This window comes from Fistularia commersonii, chromosome 31, assembly GCF_037954325.1.
Source record: "Fistularia commersonii isolate RoL2024-O1a breed Wild chromosome 31, RoL_Fcom_v1.0, whole genome shotgun sequence".
NCBI lineage: Eukaryota > Metazoa > Chordata > Actinopteri > Syngnathiformes > Fistulariidae > Fistularia > Fistularia commersonii.
The window spans coordinates 11,704,267-11,725,000 of record NC_141314.1 but is presented as its reverse complement, the minus strand read 5'-3'; the positions used below and the strand labels follow the sequence as shown (position 1 = coordinate 11,725,000).

The 20,734-nt window shown below is 53.1% G+C and overlaps 1 protein-coding gene across 2 annotated transcripts in view; it reads right to left on the bottom strand.

Moving 5' to 3' along the window:
• The window catches only part of tenm1 (teneurin transmembrane protein 1), a 203,657-nt gene that overhangs the window by 85,225 nt on the left and 97,698 nt on the right, over window positions 1–20,734 (bottom strand). For both annotated transcript variants that reach the window (XM_086178716.1, XM_086178717.1), the window contains exon 5: window positions 18,506–18,744. In XM_086178716.1, the coding sequence (XP_086034842.1) occupies window positions 18,506–18,744 (239 nt within the window). The remainder of the gene's footprint in view (window positions 1–18,505; window positions 18,745–20,734) is intronic.

Here is a 20,734-nt window from a genome sequence, read left to right as displayed (position 1 = left end):
TTCTTCCAGGAACGCAGGAAACCGTTAGAAAGATCCGGAGAGGAGAGCTGGAGCCGAGCTCGCGGGCCGAAAACCTCCCACACATGAATCATTGATCACTGCGACAATGAGACGACTGCCGGGCGTGCGAGGAGACGTGAAGATGGCTGAGCGGAGGATGAAGAGACGGAGACGCTCAGCCAGAAGAGCCAGAAGAGCCAGAAGAGCCAGATCCTCCCGAGTTGATGTCGATTAAACTGGAACTTCTTTCCCAAACTACTGGGGAAGACAAACACTTTTGGAAACTCCACCATGATTTCTGGCTGGAGGACGAACCAAGAGGAAGAACCAAAGTTAGATGGAGGCGGGTGATTGGCTGTGGGTTAGAAGGAGGAGGTGATTGGCTGTGGGAGGGAGGTGATTGCCTGTGGGTTAGAAGGAGGCAGGTGATTGGCTGTGGGTTAGAAGGAGGTAGGTGATTGGCTGTGGGTTAGAAGGAGGCAGGTGATTGGCTGTGGGTTAGATGGAGACGGGTGATTGGCTGTGGGTTAGATGGAGGGAGGTGATTGGCTGTGGGTTAGAAGGAGGCAGGTGATTGGCTGTGGGTTAGATGGAGGCAGGTGATTGGCTGTTGGGTTAGATGGAGGGAGGTGATTGGCTGTGGGTTAGAAGGAGGCAGGTGATTGGCTGTGGGTTAGAAGGAGGTAGGTGATTGGCTGTGGGTTAGAAGGAGGCAGGTGATTGGCTGTGGGTTAGATGGAGACGGGTGATTGGCTGTGGGTTAGATGGAGGGAGGTGATTGGCTGTGGGTTAGAAGGAGGCAGGTGATTGGCTGTGGGCTAGAAGGAGGCAGGTGATTGGCTGTGGGTTAGATGGAGGCAGGTGATTGGCTGTGGGTTAGATGGAGGGAGGTGATTGGCTGTGGGTTAGATGGAGGCAGGTGATTGGCTGTTGGGTTAGATAGAGGCAGGTGATTGGCTGTTGGGTTAGATGGAGGCGGGTGATTGGCTGCTGGGACCCCCAGAGAAGGCGTCCGGCTGCAGATCAGCCTCCATGTTGTTGGTCTACTGAAGTTCCTCGCCTGCTCCTGCAGCCGGGCTCCGGTGTTGCTAAGTGATCTCCAGCTCTGCCCGCACGTTCTCCGTCGGACTCCGAGTAAATAATCCAACCCGTCTGAGGGAGTCGCCTCCCCGACCGTGACTGTAATTTCCACAATTGGCGACACAGCGCTCGCGACCCCCGCGCTCACACCTGCATCCTGTCAGCCATCAGGGTTAGCTTGTCAATACCACCTTAGCCGCGCTGTCGGTTTGCATATCTGTCAGTCAGAGCCGGATCACAGTGTGACCCTGCGCTTACACAACAGGAAGATGGCTGCCTACACCCTCCTCCCCGCCGCTCGCCGTAAACTGTGTCAGAGTGTCCCCGAACCCCCGGCTGCTTCTGGTTTGTACTTTGAGTGGCAGCGGCCGCCACCGGGGAGCGGCTGGTGTGTCAGCCAGGCAGCGCAGCCACTGCTGGAGGAGACACGGCACCGCCAAGATGGTGTTTAGTCACTGTTTTTCCTCCGGGCTGTGTGTGTGTGTGTGTGTGTGTGTGTGTGTGTGTGTGTGTGTGTGTGTGTGTGTGTGTGTGTGTGCAGGGGGGGGGTCACCAGTCATCAGCATCTTCATCATGAGGATGACCAACGGCTGACGGGCCTGAATATGAGGAACCGGTGCAGCCACGATGTCGGCATCAGAGAGATCATCCAGTCACAGCTCTCGCCCGCGAACGCTACCGTCACAGCCACGTGCGCGCGAGGTGCACGCTGACTCTTCTGCTCTTCATTCTCACAGGAAGAAAGCAAAGGAGACACAACTGATGGGGAAAAGCACGGCGGCCGCTGAGGGAGGTGTGAAAAAACACAAGGCAGGCCGGAGAGGGAATAATTAGGAATGACAAACGTGGGGCGGCTGCAGAACAAAAGCAAGAAGCAAAGCTGGAGGAGAACTCATCCACACAGATATCAGGACCGTTGCTCTTATATATTCCTTACGCACTATTTTCACCGAATTCCTCTCTGAGTTCGAGCCGCTCCTCTCAAAAATACAAATTACTGTCCCGCTGACTAATTCATTCATTCAAGCAGGACATGCATAAAACATGCTCCAGAGTGCAGCTTCCAGAGGTATATTTAGCCCGGAATGGGCCGCTGCGCCGTGTTTTCTCAGGTTTGCTACGTTACGTCTGGAGTTATAAGTACCGTGAAGGGAAATAAGAGCGGCGGAAAATCCGGGCCGGCGGAGATAACAAGCGGGGCGCTGTTTTTACGGGTGGAAAATGGAGCTATTTGTGACCTATTTCTAACGTGATCACGATAATCTGTAAACAGGTGAACTCGAAAAGCTAAAAGCTAAAAGCGAAGGTGAGGCGAGGAGAGGCTGCCGGTCGCTCGCAAGTCCAAACCGCGGCGGGCGACGAGACTGAAGCCATGACACGGTTCGGCACTGCTGGGAGGAAGGGTGGGAAGTGGACGGAAAGGTGCGTAAACATGCAACTCTTTGGGGTTTAAGGAGATCCGGGCGTCTCAGACATGGACTGAGAATATACCGTCATATCGATAACCATTAGAGCCAAGGTGGCGCCGCAGTCAGTTAAAAATGATTTATCCGTGGTCTCACACAAGCAGAAACACACAGGCCCGGACCGCCAGCTTCTTTTAGCTTCACACTCAGACACGTGCGCGCACACACACACACACACACACACACACCGAGCGCACCGCCGCGCATATTCCTTCTGACAGCCCTGGTCTGCGTCCGGGCCTCAGTAGCATCAGTCCTTCCATCCAGAATCTGCTTCAGCTCCTACAGTAAAAACAATTGTTCACGGGAGCTGTGCGGCGGCGGCGGCGGCGGCGGCCTCCAGCTACGCCGCCCGCTTAGGAGATAAAAAGACACCGGAGCCAGAGAGGAACGAGCGGCAAAAACAAGTGTGAAGGGGAGCGAAGGAGAAGGAGAGTCGGGAGCTTCAGAACCAATAAACCCAATCCACGTCTGCATCGGGCCGGCGGAGACTCATGGCCTCGGGTTGCTGCCGGCCTCCCGCCTCCTCGCCTGCCTCCTCACCCGCCCGCCCGCCCGCCCGCCCGCCCGCCCTCCGGTTTGACTGGCATTAAAACGGTTCTTTAAACTGCCGTCTCCAAAACACTTGAGAGCTTCTAATACCAGAGTCACCGCCGTTTAAGTGTGTTCGCCTGCGTGCACGAGCACTTGCCCGCTAAGATTTACTCGTGCGTATACTTGAACAGGAGGGATCACCGGAGCTGCTGTCAGGCAGCTAGAACTTCCCAGAACTACCCAGCTTGGATTCCGGTCCAGAAGGGAGCGTTACATCACCACAGGCGTGGAGCGACCTCGGCAGGGACGGGTGTGTGACCTGCAGCTTCGGCTCGGCTCCCAGAAACAGGCCAGAGAAGAAGAAGAAGAAGAAGAAGAAGAAGAAGAAGAAGAAGAGGAGGAGGAAGACCACTAGGACCACGCGAGGCGGGAGCTGCTGCAGCCTTGGTGCAGTGATAACCATGGGGTTTAAAAGTGTCTGGGAATGGAGCTGGATTGGGAGCTCCTCCGATCACGGAGCACCTTTGTGTCCCGATGGAAGTGCAAAGAGCCCGGAGCAGGAGCCGAGATCCTTCCGGGAGCTGAGGTCCGGGGTCCCGGGTTCCTCGGCCGTCTGCTGCACGGAGAAGCTGCCTGGATCCCCAGAAGGTCGGAGGAGTCGCAAACAGTTCCCGCGGGACCACAGGAGCTTCCTTCTGAACACTGGGGCTCATATTTGCAGACCCGGACGCAGCCCGAGGCCCGGGTCTGTGATGGGTCCCGGGGATCCTTGGAAGCGGTCTGCGGCCGGACCAGGTTCTCCTCGCCTCCTTCGCCTCCAGGTCTGCGGGAGCCTCTCGGCTCGAGATGATCTACATCCCACACCCTTTTCTGGTTCCAAAACCGCTGGATATGTGAGAAGGTCCAGCCGCTGAGCAAACACCGGTCAGGGGAAAATCACCGCATATCGGCGAGCTAGACCGCATTTATCTCTCCTCTCTTTCACTTGAAGCTCGGCTGCGGCGAGAGGCTTTTTGAAGAAACCCATTTAATTCACTGAGCACTAGTGCACTTAATTACACCCCCGCTCAAATGCAGCGGCAGATAGCGGAGCGCTCACAATTAAGACAGAATATCTGAGAGCGGCAGGTTTGACAGCCGCCGCGAGGAGACGCTGCCATCCCTCGGCTGCACGGCTGGACGGGACGAGGCGATGGGGAGGCGGAGGACGGAGAGCCAGAGGCGAGAACGCGCTTCCTCCATTATGGATGCCGCCGGCGCCGGCGGTCTGCTGCCGGCGTCGGCTCGGCCAATCCGGAAGATCGCGGCTTTGCGCTTTGCACATTTCCCCCCGTCGTTCTGTCCTTCGGCTCTCGGGGACGATAGAGGACCTTCTCGCCGAGGGGCGACGCGGCGCCACGATAGCCGGCCCGGCGGCAAACACCTTCCCGACATCTGGATTCCCTCCGTGCGTGCGGGGCGGCGGGACGGGCGCGTCCTCACCTGGCGAAGCGTCCGGAGCTTTCCACGCTGTTTTATTGCAGACTCCGTGACCTTCTGCAGACATCTGTAGCGCGGGGGTTGGCTCGCCATTCAGGGCTCTCGCAGCAGACTCTGCCTCGCCTTTTAAAGCAATTTCACCAAAGCCTTCCGCGCCTGTTAGAGGACTTTTAGCAAAGGGCAGCGGGTTTTCTCAGAGCCGCGGCGCTCCACCAAAACACAGGGGCTGGAAACAAAGAGAAACTGGACCAATCAATACAAACCCCAATGAGGCATGAAGCAGCTGGCTGAAAGCAGCTTGGGCTTAGAGGCACACAAACACACACACACACACATATTCAATCTTAAACAAGCAAAGAGCGCCGTGTGTGTGTGAGTGTGTGTGTGGGTATGTGTGCAATCACACACTAAGATGGAGATACACAACTGAGCCCTTTTTTGTTTAAGCGTTCTTTTTTTTTTCTTCTTTTCACGGTTGGATGAAAATCGGAGGCGATTCCGGGTCTACCTGTGGTTTCCGGCGTGCACCCGAACGCCACGCTGTTTCTCTGCTGCCCGCGATCTGCTTGGAACAATGAAGACGGGCCGGTTCGAGCGGGCCGGCCCAGGACCAGACGCGCCGCTCGCCGTTCTGATCAAGACACGTCCTCGTTAAACGCGTTGAGACACACAAACGGCGTAACGCAGGTGTGTACGACAACACAGTGCCGCCGTCTCGTCAGATGCTAACGCACTCGGGGTGTTTTTTATGTCTTCCTGAACATGGGGGCTGTGAACGCCGTCCCTCGCCACCGACGGCGTACACACATCATCTCGAACAGACATTGGGCCGTGAAGGCAAGGTGAAAGCCCGATTTAGCTGTGAGCTAAAATTAGGGAAGTGGTGGAACACGTCTGTTGGGAGGAGCGGCGCAGGAGGCGACACGCCGAGCGGAGACACTCGTCGCCGCGCAACGATCGAGCCATCGTGTGTGACCACGTCTTTGTATCCAGCGCGTGACGCAAACCTCATAATAAAGAGTCGTAGCCGTCTTCGCCGGAGCGCCGCAATAGCTACTCCGAAATAAGACGACAAACCTTGCAGAGACGACCCTCTGCCTTGGTTCTTCCAATCGGCCGCAGTGCCCGACATGGCCGCTCACTCCGTCCAGATTGCTGTTATTAGAAAACGGTCCGACCACTACCTCGCGATTGGGCTCCGAGTTCAACCTGCCATCAGAAAGGGGTCCGACAGAATCCGCGTCACAGGGACGGCCCTGATCCGCGGCCTCGCCTTCGCCGGGACACTCTAGAAATGATATGAGCTTCGGGCCACTGACGCCACTGATATGAAGGTGGGGCTGAATATCTGTGAACATGTGTGCCGTACGATATCAACGCTACCGTAAAGAAACGGGCCGGACCGGCGGCCTGCGGCTTGGTGGACAGACGGGCTGCGCCGCCACACGGCTCGTCCTTCAAAGGTTCATTCATTGTGCTCAGGAAGGGATGGCGGGCGCGACGCCTCACCAAGGACGAGGACAAAGTGAAAATGGAGATTCCGACGAAACATCTGGAATCCCTCGCTGATCCGAGGGGGTCCGTGCACGGAGGTGCGTCAGCGCACGCCTTCGTCCGGGCCTTTGGGTCATTGAGCGTTAGGGAAAGGGTTAGCGGGCGGACCAGGCGGCCTTCACCCAGCTGAACCGCGGCTCCTTGCTGGGAGGAAACGTTAAACCCCCTCGAGATGTTTTGGCTGCTGCTTTTGAAGGTTTTACATAAATAAGACACGGTTCTTCTTGCTTTGAATTTCAATGTGTGTGTTTTCATGGATGATGCCGTTTGGCCAGGCCTGCCATTGGCACACAGGTGAGACGTGGTGTCATGTTACACACGGGCGTCATCACGCCGTGAACACACACACCAGCTTTGGATGGAGTGCTTTCCACCTCCACCAGTAGACTTCATCATCCTGCCGCCAGGACTCTGGATGGCCCTCACCATGTGATCACACACTCAAGTACAAATACTTGACCGCGCACCGAATAATTTAATGAGATATAATCATTTAAGGTTCGCATTCAAAATCAAACCTGACCGCGTGCGTCGCGCCGCGCTTGTTTTCCTCTTTCCAGACAAAACGCCGCCGCGGATTCGGCCTCGGCGCCTGTCAGTTTTCCCGTTTCCATGGCGTCCCGGCATCACGCCTCCCTCACTTCAACCCGCAGACTGACAGCGATTCACTTTGTCGTCAGCGCTGAGCCTCTTTCTTGCCATTACAAGATCCCTTAAACTGCCTTCCATCCATCCATCCATCCATCCATCCATTCTTTATCTGTACCACATGTCCTGATGTGGCGGAGGGGCGGAGCCTATCCAGTTGTCCCAGCTGTCATCAGGTGAGAGGCGGGGTTTATCCCCGGCCTCCGTTCACCCTCTCATTTATTCACAAGTCACGACAATGCAGGGTCTTTTTACTGCGTGTATGTATATGTATATATATGTATATATATATATATATATATATATATACATATATACTGCTCAAAAAAATAAAGGGAACACTTGAACAACACAATGTAACTCCAAGTCAATCACACTTGTGTGAAATCGTAGTGTCCACTCAGGAAGCAACACAGATTCATTTGGACTTGTTTTAAGGACATTACATCAAAGTTGGATCAGCCTGGAGTTTGTTTTTACACTTTAATTTGGAGTGTGATTCCTAATCCAGACCTCCATGGGTTGATACGATTGATTTCCATTGATCATTTTGGTGTGATTTTGTTGTCAGCACATTCAACTGTGTAAAGAGCAAAGTATTTCATAAGAATATTTCATTCATTTAGATCTAGAATGTGTTTTTTAAGTGTTCCCTTTATTTTTTTGAGCAGTGTATATATATATATACAAATATACACATATATGTTTAATCGTGCCACTGCTAGAGCTCTATGTCTACGTCACATTTCTCTCCTAACACAAGTCCAGGTGAATACCCCCCCCCTCGAGCTCGTCCCCCCTCTGCTTTAATGGAGTTAGATCTGGTTTCAGATACGACTCTGCTTTTAGAAATAACGAAAGCCCCCCCCCACCTCCTCGCTCCCCCCGGCCTTTTAATGTTTTCTCCGTGATGTTTTATTGTGACTGTATTTCCCGCCCGGCGCTGCACGGCCGTGTGATGCCGCTGCTCTTATTGCCGCTCTTGTTCTCAGGGCTGCTGGAAAAGAGATGTTAATCTCAATGATCCTTCCTGATTAAAAAAGATTAAATTAGATTCCCGGTGGTTGCCGGGCGAATATAATGAAGGTCATCTTTTAGCCTTCAGACACCAGTTTGTGGCTGTGGCTGCGGGTGGAAAGGTCAAATGTCCTGTCGGGTTCGCTCGCCGCACACAAATCACCCCGCCCTCCTTTCGGACTCGTTACTCGTTTATTTGATCCTAAACGGCGGGCGTGCACGTCGGCGCCCATCTCCGACGGCACGCCCGCTTGAAAGATGGCCGTCTCCCGCGGCTCCTGCGCCGCCGAGGATCTCGGCCGGGGACTCGCGTCCGTCTCCACATAAGGATGGAGGTGTTTGAAGCACGCTACCACCTTCTCTCAGGGAGGACTCACGTCCGCCGTGCAGCGGCAGCGCCTGATAACCTCCCGCTCTGGAGTCAAGTGGCGGAGCTTTGGTTCCAGAACCTTCCTCTCTCCGGATGAAGCGCGTCCGGAGGGCGACCCGTCTGACCGCATCCCCGCGGATCTCGCCGCCCGACCCACAAATGTTCATTTGTGTTCGCTTTCAGGGGCTGAGTGAAGCCGCAGACCCTCGGCAGGCTTGTGGATCTCGCTGAGAGTCTGCATCAATATTCTGCACTTTCTTTCCTCACACACACACACACACACACACACACACACACACACACACACACACACACACACACACGTATCGGGCTGATGCACGGCGCCCCAAATGTGAGCTGTCAAACAAGATCCCCGGCTCTATATTACATCCTCACTCGCACAGATGAAAATGCAAATGTCAATTTCGTTTCTGTTCCTGTCGGAGCGCCCGCCACGCATGGCCGCCGCCGCCGCCGCCACCTGAACGCTCTCTCAAAGTCATTTTAAAACTTTTTCCTGCCCGCCGCCCCGGTGCGGAGACACGGCCGAGTGTTAATTGCTTAATTGCGGCGTGCGGCCCACCTGTGTGGAAGCATCTGGGTCTTCGTTGGTTCTCCGTCCTCCCGCGTGACGGATCACAACGCCGCCTCTGCTATGGCTAATGGCGGGGACTGAGCGGCGGTGGAACACAAGCTCCGTGTGAGGAGCGGCCAGGATCGCCGGCCAAACAGTTTATGACAGAAAACAAGCCGTAAAGGGTTAAAAGGAAAATCCATTTTAATTTGCTTAATTTGCCACTGATAAGATCACTGTCACTGTCCATCTGAGTGTCACTTCATTCGTAACCCCCATTCGTCCCTTCCCACTTCAGGTGTAATTAAAAGTCAAGTCCGTGCAATTGATGAGGATACGATCGATTCCCGATCGATCGGGGCTCCGGGGCCGCAGAGAGGAGCGGCGGCGGGATCTCATCCGCGGCAGACGCCCCGCTTTCGGGCGGGCCGCGCACTTCGGGGGACCAGGATGCTTCTGGAGGTCAGGCCGCTGGTTATTGGCCACATAGAAGAGGGGGTACAGCCGCTACTGCAGCTGAGATGAGGATATGAGGATATACATCCTGCTACTGGCCGCACAGATCACGTTATGCATCCTGCTATCGAAAATACGGACAGGGTACAGATCCTTCCACTGTTGCGTTACATCAAGTCACGGACATCTGGCAGACGCTTATCCAGAGCCACTTCCGATTCGAGTCGCCGAAGATCCGAAGCACCGGTAGTCGGAAGTCAGAGGCGACCGCTCGACCAAATAGCCAAATAGACTGTCCATCCAGATCCAGGTCGTCCACGGAGGCCACACACTCACATCCATACAGACCATATTCTGTAGCTCTTTCGACGCTCCGCATAGAAAGCAGCAGGATCTTTACACCGATCCAGATTTGCATCTCTTTTGACTGTTAAGTTCCGCTCCTATCATAGAATCTAGATTAGGGTATATCTCTCACCGCTCTCTGTATGTGTGAGATTATATATCTTCTGCCCGGACACCTCACCATCGCCTGAAAAGATGTCGTGGGCGGTTCAACCGTTCCCATGCCCGGACCACGCGGGGTCTCCGATGAACCTCCTGCGTGTGTTTGGACGGTGGTTGGAGCCCGGAGAACCCTGAGGAGCCCCACGCAGACACGGCGAGAACATGGAGACTCCACCCAGGAAGCTGGGACCTCCGGCCGCCAGCCGAGGCTCCGACACGCCGCCGTCGCGGCCGTACTCAAAGCCTCGGCGCGCTGAGCAGATCGGCCGAATGTCAGCAAACAGAAGGTATTTCCTCGGACCAGGGAGCTCTTGGAAGGTTCTCCGTTGGAGGACGGATGAGGAAGAACCTCCGTCCCGCCGCCCGGGAGCTACCAGAGCACATTTCTGCAGATCGGAGGGCCGCGAACGCCGGGAAGCGACAGACGCGCCTCGCAGGAGAGAGAAAATTCAATATTGAAAGGATAAATCCACATCGGCGGAGGGTTCGGTTTCAAGTAAAGGCCGATCCCCCTTTTTTGTTTTAAACGCTTTTTTTAAAAAAGAAGAAGTGAAACAGGATGAAAGCAGCGCGCGGGGAAATGAAAATAATAATAAAAAACCATTCAGCTCCAGGAAAGACACTCAGGCAAATGAGTAAAGAGAGGCAGAGGGAAGGCGCACCTTTCCCTGGACCGACTGCTCTCCGGATTCATATCCACATCCGTTTTCCACACACCTGAGCCGTCACACCAACATAATAATCTCCTCCGCTCAGATCTCCTGCCCTTCTGCTGTCTTCCAAGTGCAGCGTTCCTCACTTCCATGCTGGCCAGCTCACAGAGCAGGACACCAACTGTGGCTGCTCTTCAACCCCTCGCAGCTCTGCAAGCACGGCGTCCATCCTGCACCACCACGTCCACATGCTGCTCAGAGATGCTGACCTTTCACCTCCATACAACAGCGTGATCACACACACACACACACACACACACACACACACACACACACACACACACACAGCAGCAGATCCATATGCACCTTAGAAATCATGTGGAGAGTTCAACAACCCAAACCAGATGGGTCCCACCAGAGGCTCAGGGGGGTCCAACCCAGAACTGGTTCCAGCCATCAGCCTCACGGTCGCACATTCAGCCCTTGTGACACACACAACACACACACACAAACACGCCCGCACAGTGACACAACAACCCAACTCATCACTCTGGAATGAGGGGAGGAACGTCTTCTAGGAGAGAAACCTGGTCCAGGTGACAATGCCGGACCAGGACCTGGAGGACCCGCAGGACTGAGAACCTCCACGGATTCGACTTTTTTCCTGCTCCACACATTCTTGGGATACCGTCTTCAGGGCAAACCTTCTCTGTGCCGGTCGGTGTCTGCGCCGAAGCGACGCCCCGAGCCCCGAGGCCAGAAACCAAACGCCACGATGCATTTGTGATTGTTTGTGGACGTCTGACGGTGAAGGGAGTTTGAGGTCAGCCGTTTGGGGCCAAGTGCATCCAGAGCTTTGCATTTCAGAGGATTCGTATGCAGAACACGATGGAGGGACGTCTCAAACTACAGGTCTCAGAGGCACAACATGGCTCCCGAGCCTGGAGCCCAAAGCCTGGAGCCCAAAGCCTGGAGCCCAAAGCCCGGAGACCCAAGACCAGAGCCCCGAGCCCTGAGACCAGAGCCCCGAGCCCGGAGCCCCGAGACCAGAGCCCTGAGACCAGAGCCCCGAGCCCGGAGCCCCGAGACCAGAGCCCAAAGCCCGAAGCCCGGAGCCCCGAGACCAGAGCCCCGAGACCAGAGCCCCGAGACCAGAGCCCAAAGCCCAGAGCCCAAAGCCCAGAGCCTCGGGCGGGATCTTTGATCTCTTTGCCAGCGTGATCAACAGCAGCCACTAAAAAATAATTCATCATAAGCTGTAATCAGCCGGCGCCGGGAGACGGGCCGGGCCTGTTTGGCAGGGAAATCCACATCAAACAAATATGCTCCCAGCCAACAACTACATTATCTGACATTTAAACAAGGCTGGATTATTAATTGATTGCATTTATTTATTATTTTTTACAATCACTGCGAGTTGTTTAAATGACTTGTTTCCTCAACCCAGAGCATACAAAGTAGTAAATTACTGTGATGCCATGGTGTGTATGGCTTTGTTTTCATTTGCAAAGTTATATTTTCATCCCAGTGTTTTGTTTGCGGATTCTAACACTGTTCAGTGAACCATTCATTTCATTTTCTCATCCGTTCATTCATGATGTGTGTCGCCAGTCACAGCAGGCTCAGCCTTCATCCTGCAACCATTCACCCTCTCATCTGTGCAGCCAACAGAGACACGGCCATTCACTCATTCACTCAGTCGAGAACCCGGAGAACCCCGAGGAACCCCACGCAGACGCAGGAGAACACGGAGACTCCACGCAGAATGGATTCCCGTGGAATCCCGTTTCAACTCCAAGTACGCCGGCAAGGCCTTTCGGGCCATCTTGGTCTATCCGGCGCCTTGTTGGCGAGCCAGGGTGACACTGGACGCCGGGTCGGATCTGCACCTACAGGACGGGGCCCGAGCACCGGCTCCTGACGGCGAGCGGCGTGAAACCGGCCTCTGCTCCGGAAGCTCATGGTAACCACGCCAGCTCGGCTTCATCGCTGGACCTCCATGACGTCTGCGGAGCGGAGCAGGTTTCACAAACCCAGCGCCAAAGAAGAAACTCACTCAGCGAAGAAAAGATTCATTTGCGCAGAAACCAACCTCATGTTTGGCGCTAATTTGAAGACTTTTTGTTTCTTTTTGCGTCCGTACTTATTTTACTCTCTTGTGAACGGAGCGGCGAGGGCCCGACGGGAGTCGTCTCCGTCCTCCGCGCTCTCAGACTCTCCCGCTGTAATCGGTTGAAACGGTGACTGAACTGACTTTGACCCCGGAGGATAACGGTTAACTTTTTACACCGCATCCCCCTGAAATTGCCATCAAACTGTGAAAGTAGATTTGCCGAATGGAAATGCGTGAGAAGTAATGAACTTAAAGCTTTAAATGACTCATTTGGCTCTTTATGGAAGCAACAGCCACCCCGAAGCTCGGCGTGATGCACAACAACACCATAAAGACGCCCATTGAACGCTCCGGCACGGGCGAGGAGCCCAAATGTGATTAGGAGGTGATTATTTGATTGCAGGTTGCCGGTGACGGATCCGTCCCGCGTACGTCAGAAGCTTCTCCCTGTTGCTATGGAGACGATGATCTCTCGTAACGGACACGCCCCCTCGCCCGGATTCAGCGACTGGGAATTCTAACGAAACGCCGAGACGTTCATTAATGCAGAAAAACACTCCAATTAGCTTTTTTGACAACGAGATAGAGCAATAATGGATGGTTTTGCAGGGGCAGGACTTAAATGAGGCTTAAAATAGAAAATTAGTTACCGGCGGTGTTGTCGGCGGCAATATTCGTCAAGATTACAAATGCAATCTTAATCTGTCCTCTATCTCTCCTTAAATGCCCCGTTCTTTATCATGGCGGCGGCGCCTCGGTATCTGATGGCCGCGTTGTGCTTAATAAGGCGGCGTGCCTACATGAGGGAGGGGCACGCTGGGAGATAAACAAATTAACAAACGCTATTCGCAGCTGCGGCGGCGCCGGGGGGTTCGGGAGGAGAGCAAAGGGGGCAGTAAAGAAAAAAAAGAGGAGGGCCGCGTTAGCTCGTCGCAACAGGGGGCATATGGTGTAATCACTTATGGCACAGCATTATCGCTGCAATCTCGCATTGTCCTATTGTGGTGCTAATTGGAAACGTTAATTCCAGCATGCTGTTATTACCCCGTTGTTTGCTGCCCCCCCCAGCCTCTCCCCCTAAAAAAGAATAAGAATTAAATCACACACGTCTCACGATGAGCTCCCAAACAGCCGAGGCAATATTTTGTTTTTGTTTTTTTTTGTTGTCTGACGCCAGTAGCTCTGATACTATTTTGGTGAAATGCTCGAGAGCGGGAAAATCTCCCTCCTCCTCCTCCCTGTTCCTTCAGACGGGGGTCTGAGCTCGGGGCCCTCAGGAGCCGCCGCTCTGCTGTGTCCTTTCTGGGAGCAACACCTGACCGTTTCAAAGGGACAAAGAGAAAGATCTATTTATGGTGGAGGCAGAAAAACCGAAAGAATGACGCGGCCCTTTCAATGTGTGTGTGTGTGTGTGTGTGTGTGTGTGTGTGTGTGTGTTCGGGGGCCCCTGTGGCTCCCGATGTTCGTGCCTCGCTGCAGCTCCGAGGACGGGGAGACCTTGTCAGGTGGTCAAAGTCACAAGCTTCCGATGACACAAGCGTCGTGTCAACAGACGCCTCTGCCGTGCACGCCGAGCACTCGAGAAGGAGCCCATGTTTGCATGTTGAAAAGGGAAAAGGAGCCGGGGCCACGTTTCTCCTCACAAGTGGGAGGCCCTCCTTGCTCTCCGGCCTCCCGCCGGTCCGTCACGGGCCTCTGACCCCCCACCCCATCATGGATCGGATGAACGAACCAATGAACGCACGGAAAAGGCGATTGAACCCCTGATATCTGCAGCCGGGCGGAGGAACCGCGGCTTCTTGAAGGGATTCAGGGCCGACGGATGGGGTCGGGTCGGTCGGAGGGGGACGAGCTCCTGAAGCCGCCTCGAAGCTTCTGGAGCCGGACCGGATCCGCTACTCACACCAGGCTCATTAGACCCATTACGTCGGGTTGAAAATTGAAATTTTTGCTTCGACCAAAACACGATAAATCAATTGAGAAAAATAGACACACGTCCGAGAAGGATATTTTCCTTTTTCTTTTTTAAAAAGCAAATAGAAAATTGTTGCCGTGCAAAAAGACTGCTTTCTGTGATTAAACTGCGTGAATAAATTAACTCTTAACATGAAGGAACACAGTGAGCGGGAAATAATAATTGTTTTTTGGTGACTAAACATAGCAGAAGAGATCGTAGGTGACCTCGTCATCGAAAATGAAACATGGACGATTATCATTTTCGCGAGGAACCTGGCGCGGCGGCCGGTCGTCGGTGAATCCGTTCCGAGGGAACGTGTAAATTTGACCAACCCTGACCCAGGGAGGATGAGAGAAAGGCTGGATGAAGAGTCTTTCTTGTTTCCCCGTCTTACTGAGCTCGAGCGCAGGACAGATCGCGTCTTATGGCGAAGCCGCACGTGAAGAGAAAGGAAGTGGAATCGGCACGCATGGTTCCTCGTGGACGCCTTTTGAAAAATCCTCATTAGGTTTGAGGGGCTTCTCCGCCGCTAAGATGGACACAGTTTCCTCGAAGAAAAATGAAAATAAAAAGCGACCGGAGCGACTCTGTATGGAAGCGCGCGGCGTGACCGATGTCTGGACCGGCTGGCAGATTCCTAAGTGTTAAGTTGTTAAAAGCGTTCCTGCGCCGCGGCGGCTCGCTCGCCGAAAGAAATGCAGAGTTCCGGAGGAGGTGTATTCCGGGCCGAACCGCAATCCATCCTAAAATGTCACTCCTTTAACTTTGATTGTGTTTACTTTTGCCGGAATAAGTTTCGCAGGATTCCAAAATTCTGCTGTGCCCGTCCCGTTAGCCCGGGTGAAAAATCAGCGGCAGAAACGAGAGCGAGGCATCGGGGTAACGGCGGCGAGCCCCTCAATCCACGCCTGGATCGACCTCCGAGTTATGGGAGGATCACATTCAAAAACAAATAATTGAATCGCTGATTAAAGGTGATGGATGCGACGTGCGCCGGCGTCCCGGACCAACAGTGGAGGTGAGCCGGGATGGAACCCGCATCCTGCTCGCCACGTGGCGGCGGCGCTGACCATCAGGCACCCACGCCGGCCCATGATGAGCTGGACCACCACAGAGCTCGGAGCATCTTTAAATAACGGGGTCTGATGTTTTATGGCCAACATGATTCGAATCAAATGGAACATAGCAATACAACAGTGCTTTATGGAGTGTAAACAATAAAAGAAGTGAATAATGCTGTTCCATATCACACCACCGCGCGCTCTCTAGATGCCACAATTACCGCCCGACACCATCCGATAGTCACAGGAGGATTCGGCGCGACCAAACGACAATCCTAGACGGGCAAATTAAGGTCCCGTGCCGTCCAGACACCCAGCGGATACAGAACGGGCAGCATGTCGGCATCGATGGGACGGATTTAGAGGAGAAAAAGAGGGCGATAATGAGTCGCAGCGTTTCCTCGCGTCACATCATCACATCATCAGGGTACAATGGAACATTTGCAATATTATTATCAGCGTGATGAATATTATTATGACTCTAATAACAATGATAATACTATTTGCAGTGCCTAAATTCTCTCATATTTCTTGCCCGGGTTACCCGGCGTCCTGGGAAGCTCAAGAGGAGCAGGATACCGTGATTGTGATGTTGCTGTGGCTGCAGCCGGAGCTCACCGCCGAGGACGATTCCTTTCTGCTCAGATGAAAATATTGAGAAATAGAGCGCGACCCCGATGTGAGTCAGTGACACATGTGAGAAATAATCACCGGCTCTACCTGGAAGGGCCGGGAAAGGATCTGACGCTTCACTCCCGACTGCAAAATACTACCACCGGCCGACTGGCAGGGGGAGAAAATCCATCACGGGACGGTTGGCGGAAGAGGGAGCGCCGGCGCCGCTCACAGCGGCGGCCCTGTTCAAGCCCGCACTTTGTCCATATCTGTGATTGTCAGGATGTTCTGCGCAGTCATAACCAGACAATCACCTTCACTTCCTCGCTTCTAAATGGGATCATTATATTGCGTCATTTTTAATATGCCTTTTTAATTAGAATGAGGAAATGGCTGAATATGAAGCCGCTTTTTAAAAATTGTCCGCAGACGACGGGTTCCATTTGGCTGCGTGTCGCCGACGGCTGCGGCGGCCTTTTCACACCGGCGAGGTCTTATTCACAAACCAGCAGCACCGACAATACCAACTCCTCCTAACAACACAGTGCACTCACCCCCCTGTGTGTGTGTGTGTGTGTGTGTGTGTGTGTGTGTGAGAGAGAGACAATGCAAGTATGTCTATTTTCACGATTATTAATATCAAATTCCCTGTTTCACAGGTGTGTGTGTGTGTGTGTGTGAGCGTAACTAATGGCAACAAATATGGAGAAAACTGATGTCTGATGTCTGATGGCGTCTCTACTGCAATGCTGTCATCTTGTCCACGGCCAGAACCGGTGCCGTCGTCCCGGCGGCGGATCCTAATGACGAGCCGGCTCCGGGATGCGTGCCGGGCTTTGCCGTGGCCGGATGTCGAGCGTGTTTCCAGGTAGCTCTCCGATCATCTCGCCGGGCGAGAGCCACATTCCAGCTCTCCAGTTATCAGCGGGCCGCCGGTGTGATTCCCGGCCCCCTCGGAGACGAGGCCGCTAATTGCTGCCGACGAGCGGCCCGGTGTTTTTACCCTTTATTTCCATGGGCGCTAATTAAAGTATTGGGGCTAATAAGAATGAACTGTCTCGGAATCAGCGGGCGCAGCAGGAGTCGGCTGGGCTTTTAGGGAGCGGAGATGGAAAAGAGTAATACAACGGGGGGCAATTTTGCCCCCCCCCCCGTTGGAGTCTCTTAATAAATTAATGAACGGGTTAATTAATGAATGAAAGTGACTGGATCATTATGTAATGAGGAAACCTAATCATGTGGCGGCCGGCGTCTCAACCTCCTCTCGCAGAAAAAGACATAAAGTCCATGACCATTTAATCTGGGATTTGAATATCTTTGATTTACAGGCTAACATATCGAGTGCGTGTAGGGCCTGTATATCTGGGCGCGGTTGCCATGGCGATGTCAACACGAAGATCAATCATTGCCAAGCAGGAGTGGAGCATGACACCAATTAAAAGGTGATGTCGTCTCCAAGTCATCACTCACACTCCTCACTAATGCACTAATTACCGGGGCTGGGACATTAATGGAATAGCATGGTTCAGCCTAGGGATTAATCTGCATGGATTCACTGTGTGTGTGTGTGTGTGTGTGTGTGTGTGTGTGTGTGTGTGTGATTAATGCGAACCCCCGTTGCTCCGTTGTGACCTTGAGCACCACCGTGGGAGGGAAATGAACTGAGCTGCTTCTTTACTGGAGGTGGTGAAGGACGGGGAGGTGGTGGGACGGAGGCCGAGGTCGAGGCAACGGGAGCAGCGATGATTCTATTTAGTCTGATTCTGCGTTGATGACGTCCTGTTATGAAACAGCATGAATGGTGAAGTGGTGAAAAGTCAGCGCGGCTCGCCTCCGCGGCGTGAAGACGCAGAGGAGCTACAGCGGGCCTCGCCTTCCAAAACCCGCAGAGATTACTTTTGCTCGAAAATAAAATCAAAAAGGTCACGCCTAAAACAAATCTTAATTAATAAAAGAAAACCCAGGCAAGAAAAAGGGTTGAAATTGTACAAAAATAATATGTTTATTTGCGTGTGTGTGGGAAGACGAGTGGGAAGCACAGCACCAGCGACTCTGAACGTATGTGTGTGTGTGTGTGTGTGTGTGTGTGTGTGTGTGTGTGTTCTGCATGGAATAATTACGGTCTCGTGTGCTTTGGTCCGGCACCGCTCGTTTGCAACATGGAATAGGGTTCATATTCAGAGGGTCGGATCCAGAATACATTACCTGGTGTTTTTTTTTGGTCTACATATCAGTTCTGTGACGGCTGCAACGTTTCCTCGAGCGCTTTTTGTGTTTTCATTGATTCTTTGTCAATTAATTAGGCAGTTTCTTGCACATCCTTTCCAACTCCGACGGTAAAAAGGCAGATTCTCCGAACAAAACTCGGACGATGCCGCGCGAGGCGAGGCGGAGGGTGAAACGCGCCCTTGTGCAACTCACCGATGACGTATGTGAGCAGCAGGGCCAGCGTGAGGGTGAGGAGCGACGCCGACAGCGCCGTGCACTTCCAGTTGCAGCAGCGGTGGGGCTTGTTGAAGGTGAAGAGCGGCCTGGTCACGCTGCTGCGGGGCAGGGGCCGGGGCGGGGGCGAGTACACCGTCCCGGAGGTCAGGGGGTAACCCTGGCCGGCGCCCGACATCAGGGCGGACGAGCCGGTGCCCTGCTTGAAGAGGAAGTGTCTGGAGGAGAAAGAGAAGAAAACAAATCCTTTATCCGTCACCCCCGTCATTAACGAGAAACTAATTAGATTTCGGGCTCGTCAGCACGGCGGCGGAGAGTCCTGACGCTGCCGAGGCTGCAGATACGCCTCCTCCGCGTCCTCCGCACTAATCCTCCCCGTCTGTGTGTGTGTGTGTGTGTGTGTGTGTGTGTGTGTGTGTGTGCGTTCTGCATGCCGGCGCCAAAAGCACAGCCGCAATCGCACATCCCAGTTTCAACGCGAGCAAGATAACTCTTCTGACAGCAGTCTGGGGCTGGAAGGAGAAAGAGGCAGGAGAAGGAAGAAGGAGCCCCGGTGTGTCGGAGAGTCGGTGTGGCCACATTGATGCCTGAGATTCCACACAACCAGTAAGTGAAGGTGCACGTTGATGCCCGCTTGTGGGGAATGACGAGCCCCAGTTGAAAGAAACTCTGTCAAAACACTGTCAAATAGCCCCGGAAATTTAATTTTCTGAGCAAAAAGTCATCCGTTCACACATGTGGCTGCTTCAGACGTGATGTGATGGAAGAGAGACGGCCAGAGACGGATCACCATTTAGGTTAGTCGGTTTATCGAGCGCATTTTCAAACACATACCTAAACAAATGAAAATATATGTACGTTGACACAGAATAACGTCAAACTGTTCAATTCATTGGAATCCAAAAGCCTTTAACACCTCGAGTCTGCTGAAGTATTAGTTTTTTATCATTATTATTATTATTATTATTATCATTATTATGGTTGTCACTGTTGCTGTTGTTGTTAATGCTATTATTGTCGACAGCTTTCGTCAGCCCGTTTTGGGAAATAATGTGTGAGTTACAAATGTTAAAACAGGCCATTTATACGCACCCTGTCAGAACTCACTTTTCTATTCATGAACCTTCGACAGTTTGGTTTTTGACTGGTCGTAAACGTGTTGTAAATTCTCTTTTCTTTTGTTTCTGACTCCTTTGACTGATTTCCATCGTTGACATTCGTTCCCGCCCTTGTGTTTGTTAACCTATAAAACTCTGGGTTCCGGAACGGCTCCCGCACGAGGGCCCCGAGCGCCTTATTATTCATTTCTTCTTCATTAGTGCACCAGATCCTGGATTTCAGGCTGTGTGAGTTGATGATGGTTTTCAGAATAATCTGCAATTGTTTCCTTCCGCGACTATCGACATCCCACCATCGGCTCCTATTTGCGCTTCTATACATCGATAATCACGAGTTTACGATCGAGCCCCGGCCGGTCGGAGTTAGTTAAACGCAGCTCATTAAAACACAGTTTGTCCCGTCAGTCAAACGTGTCACCGTGCACGTCCTTGATGCGCATAATGAAGCTGTCCGTCGGGCAGCCGCGCCGCCTGGCATCTGGAAAAACTAGGTAAAAATAATTAGGGGGAAATAAAATAATTACGAAACAAAATGTCGTTTTGACTTTGGAGTGAATGTTTTACATTAATTTTTTGTTTGGTGTTTTCTAAAGCGGAATACAAAAGCATGAGCCCACTCTGGCGGAGTGAAAGTCAAATCCAAATCTAAAATAAACAAGAAAGAATTTGCATAATTGACTCAGCTCCCCGTATGATTGCGGCAGCTTCTTCCCGCTTCCTTCTCGGTTTTCCGCGGGGTTCATTCTGGGTCGGACCCGGGACGGCGTCTCCGCCGCCGCCGCCGCCGTCCCCCGTGGACGTGCGGGAGCGGAGGCGTCCCCGTCGCCCAATTCCTGCCGTGGGTCGTTCCTTAAACTTGTGCGAGTCGCATTAAATCAACTCCTCCGAGCATAAACGCTTTTTTCCAGGATTCGGAGACGATCCTTGTTTTTTTTTCGTTTTGTTTTTCATTGTTTCTCTCTTCTCACCCTTTTTCTTGCAACGGCACGAATTAAAATGTGCATAAAGCCCGACGTGAAGACTCACGTCTGGTGAGAGCAATTAGGTTTCCAGTTGGCCGCCGCCCCGCCTCCCAGACAAAAAGGACGTC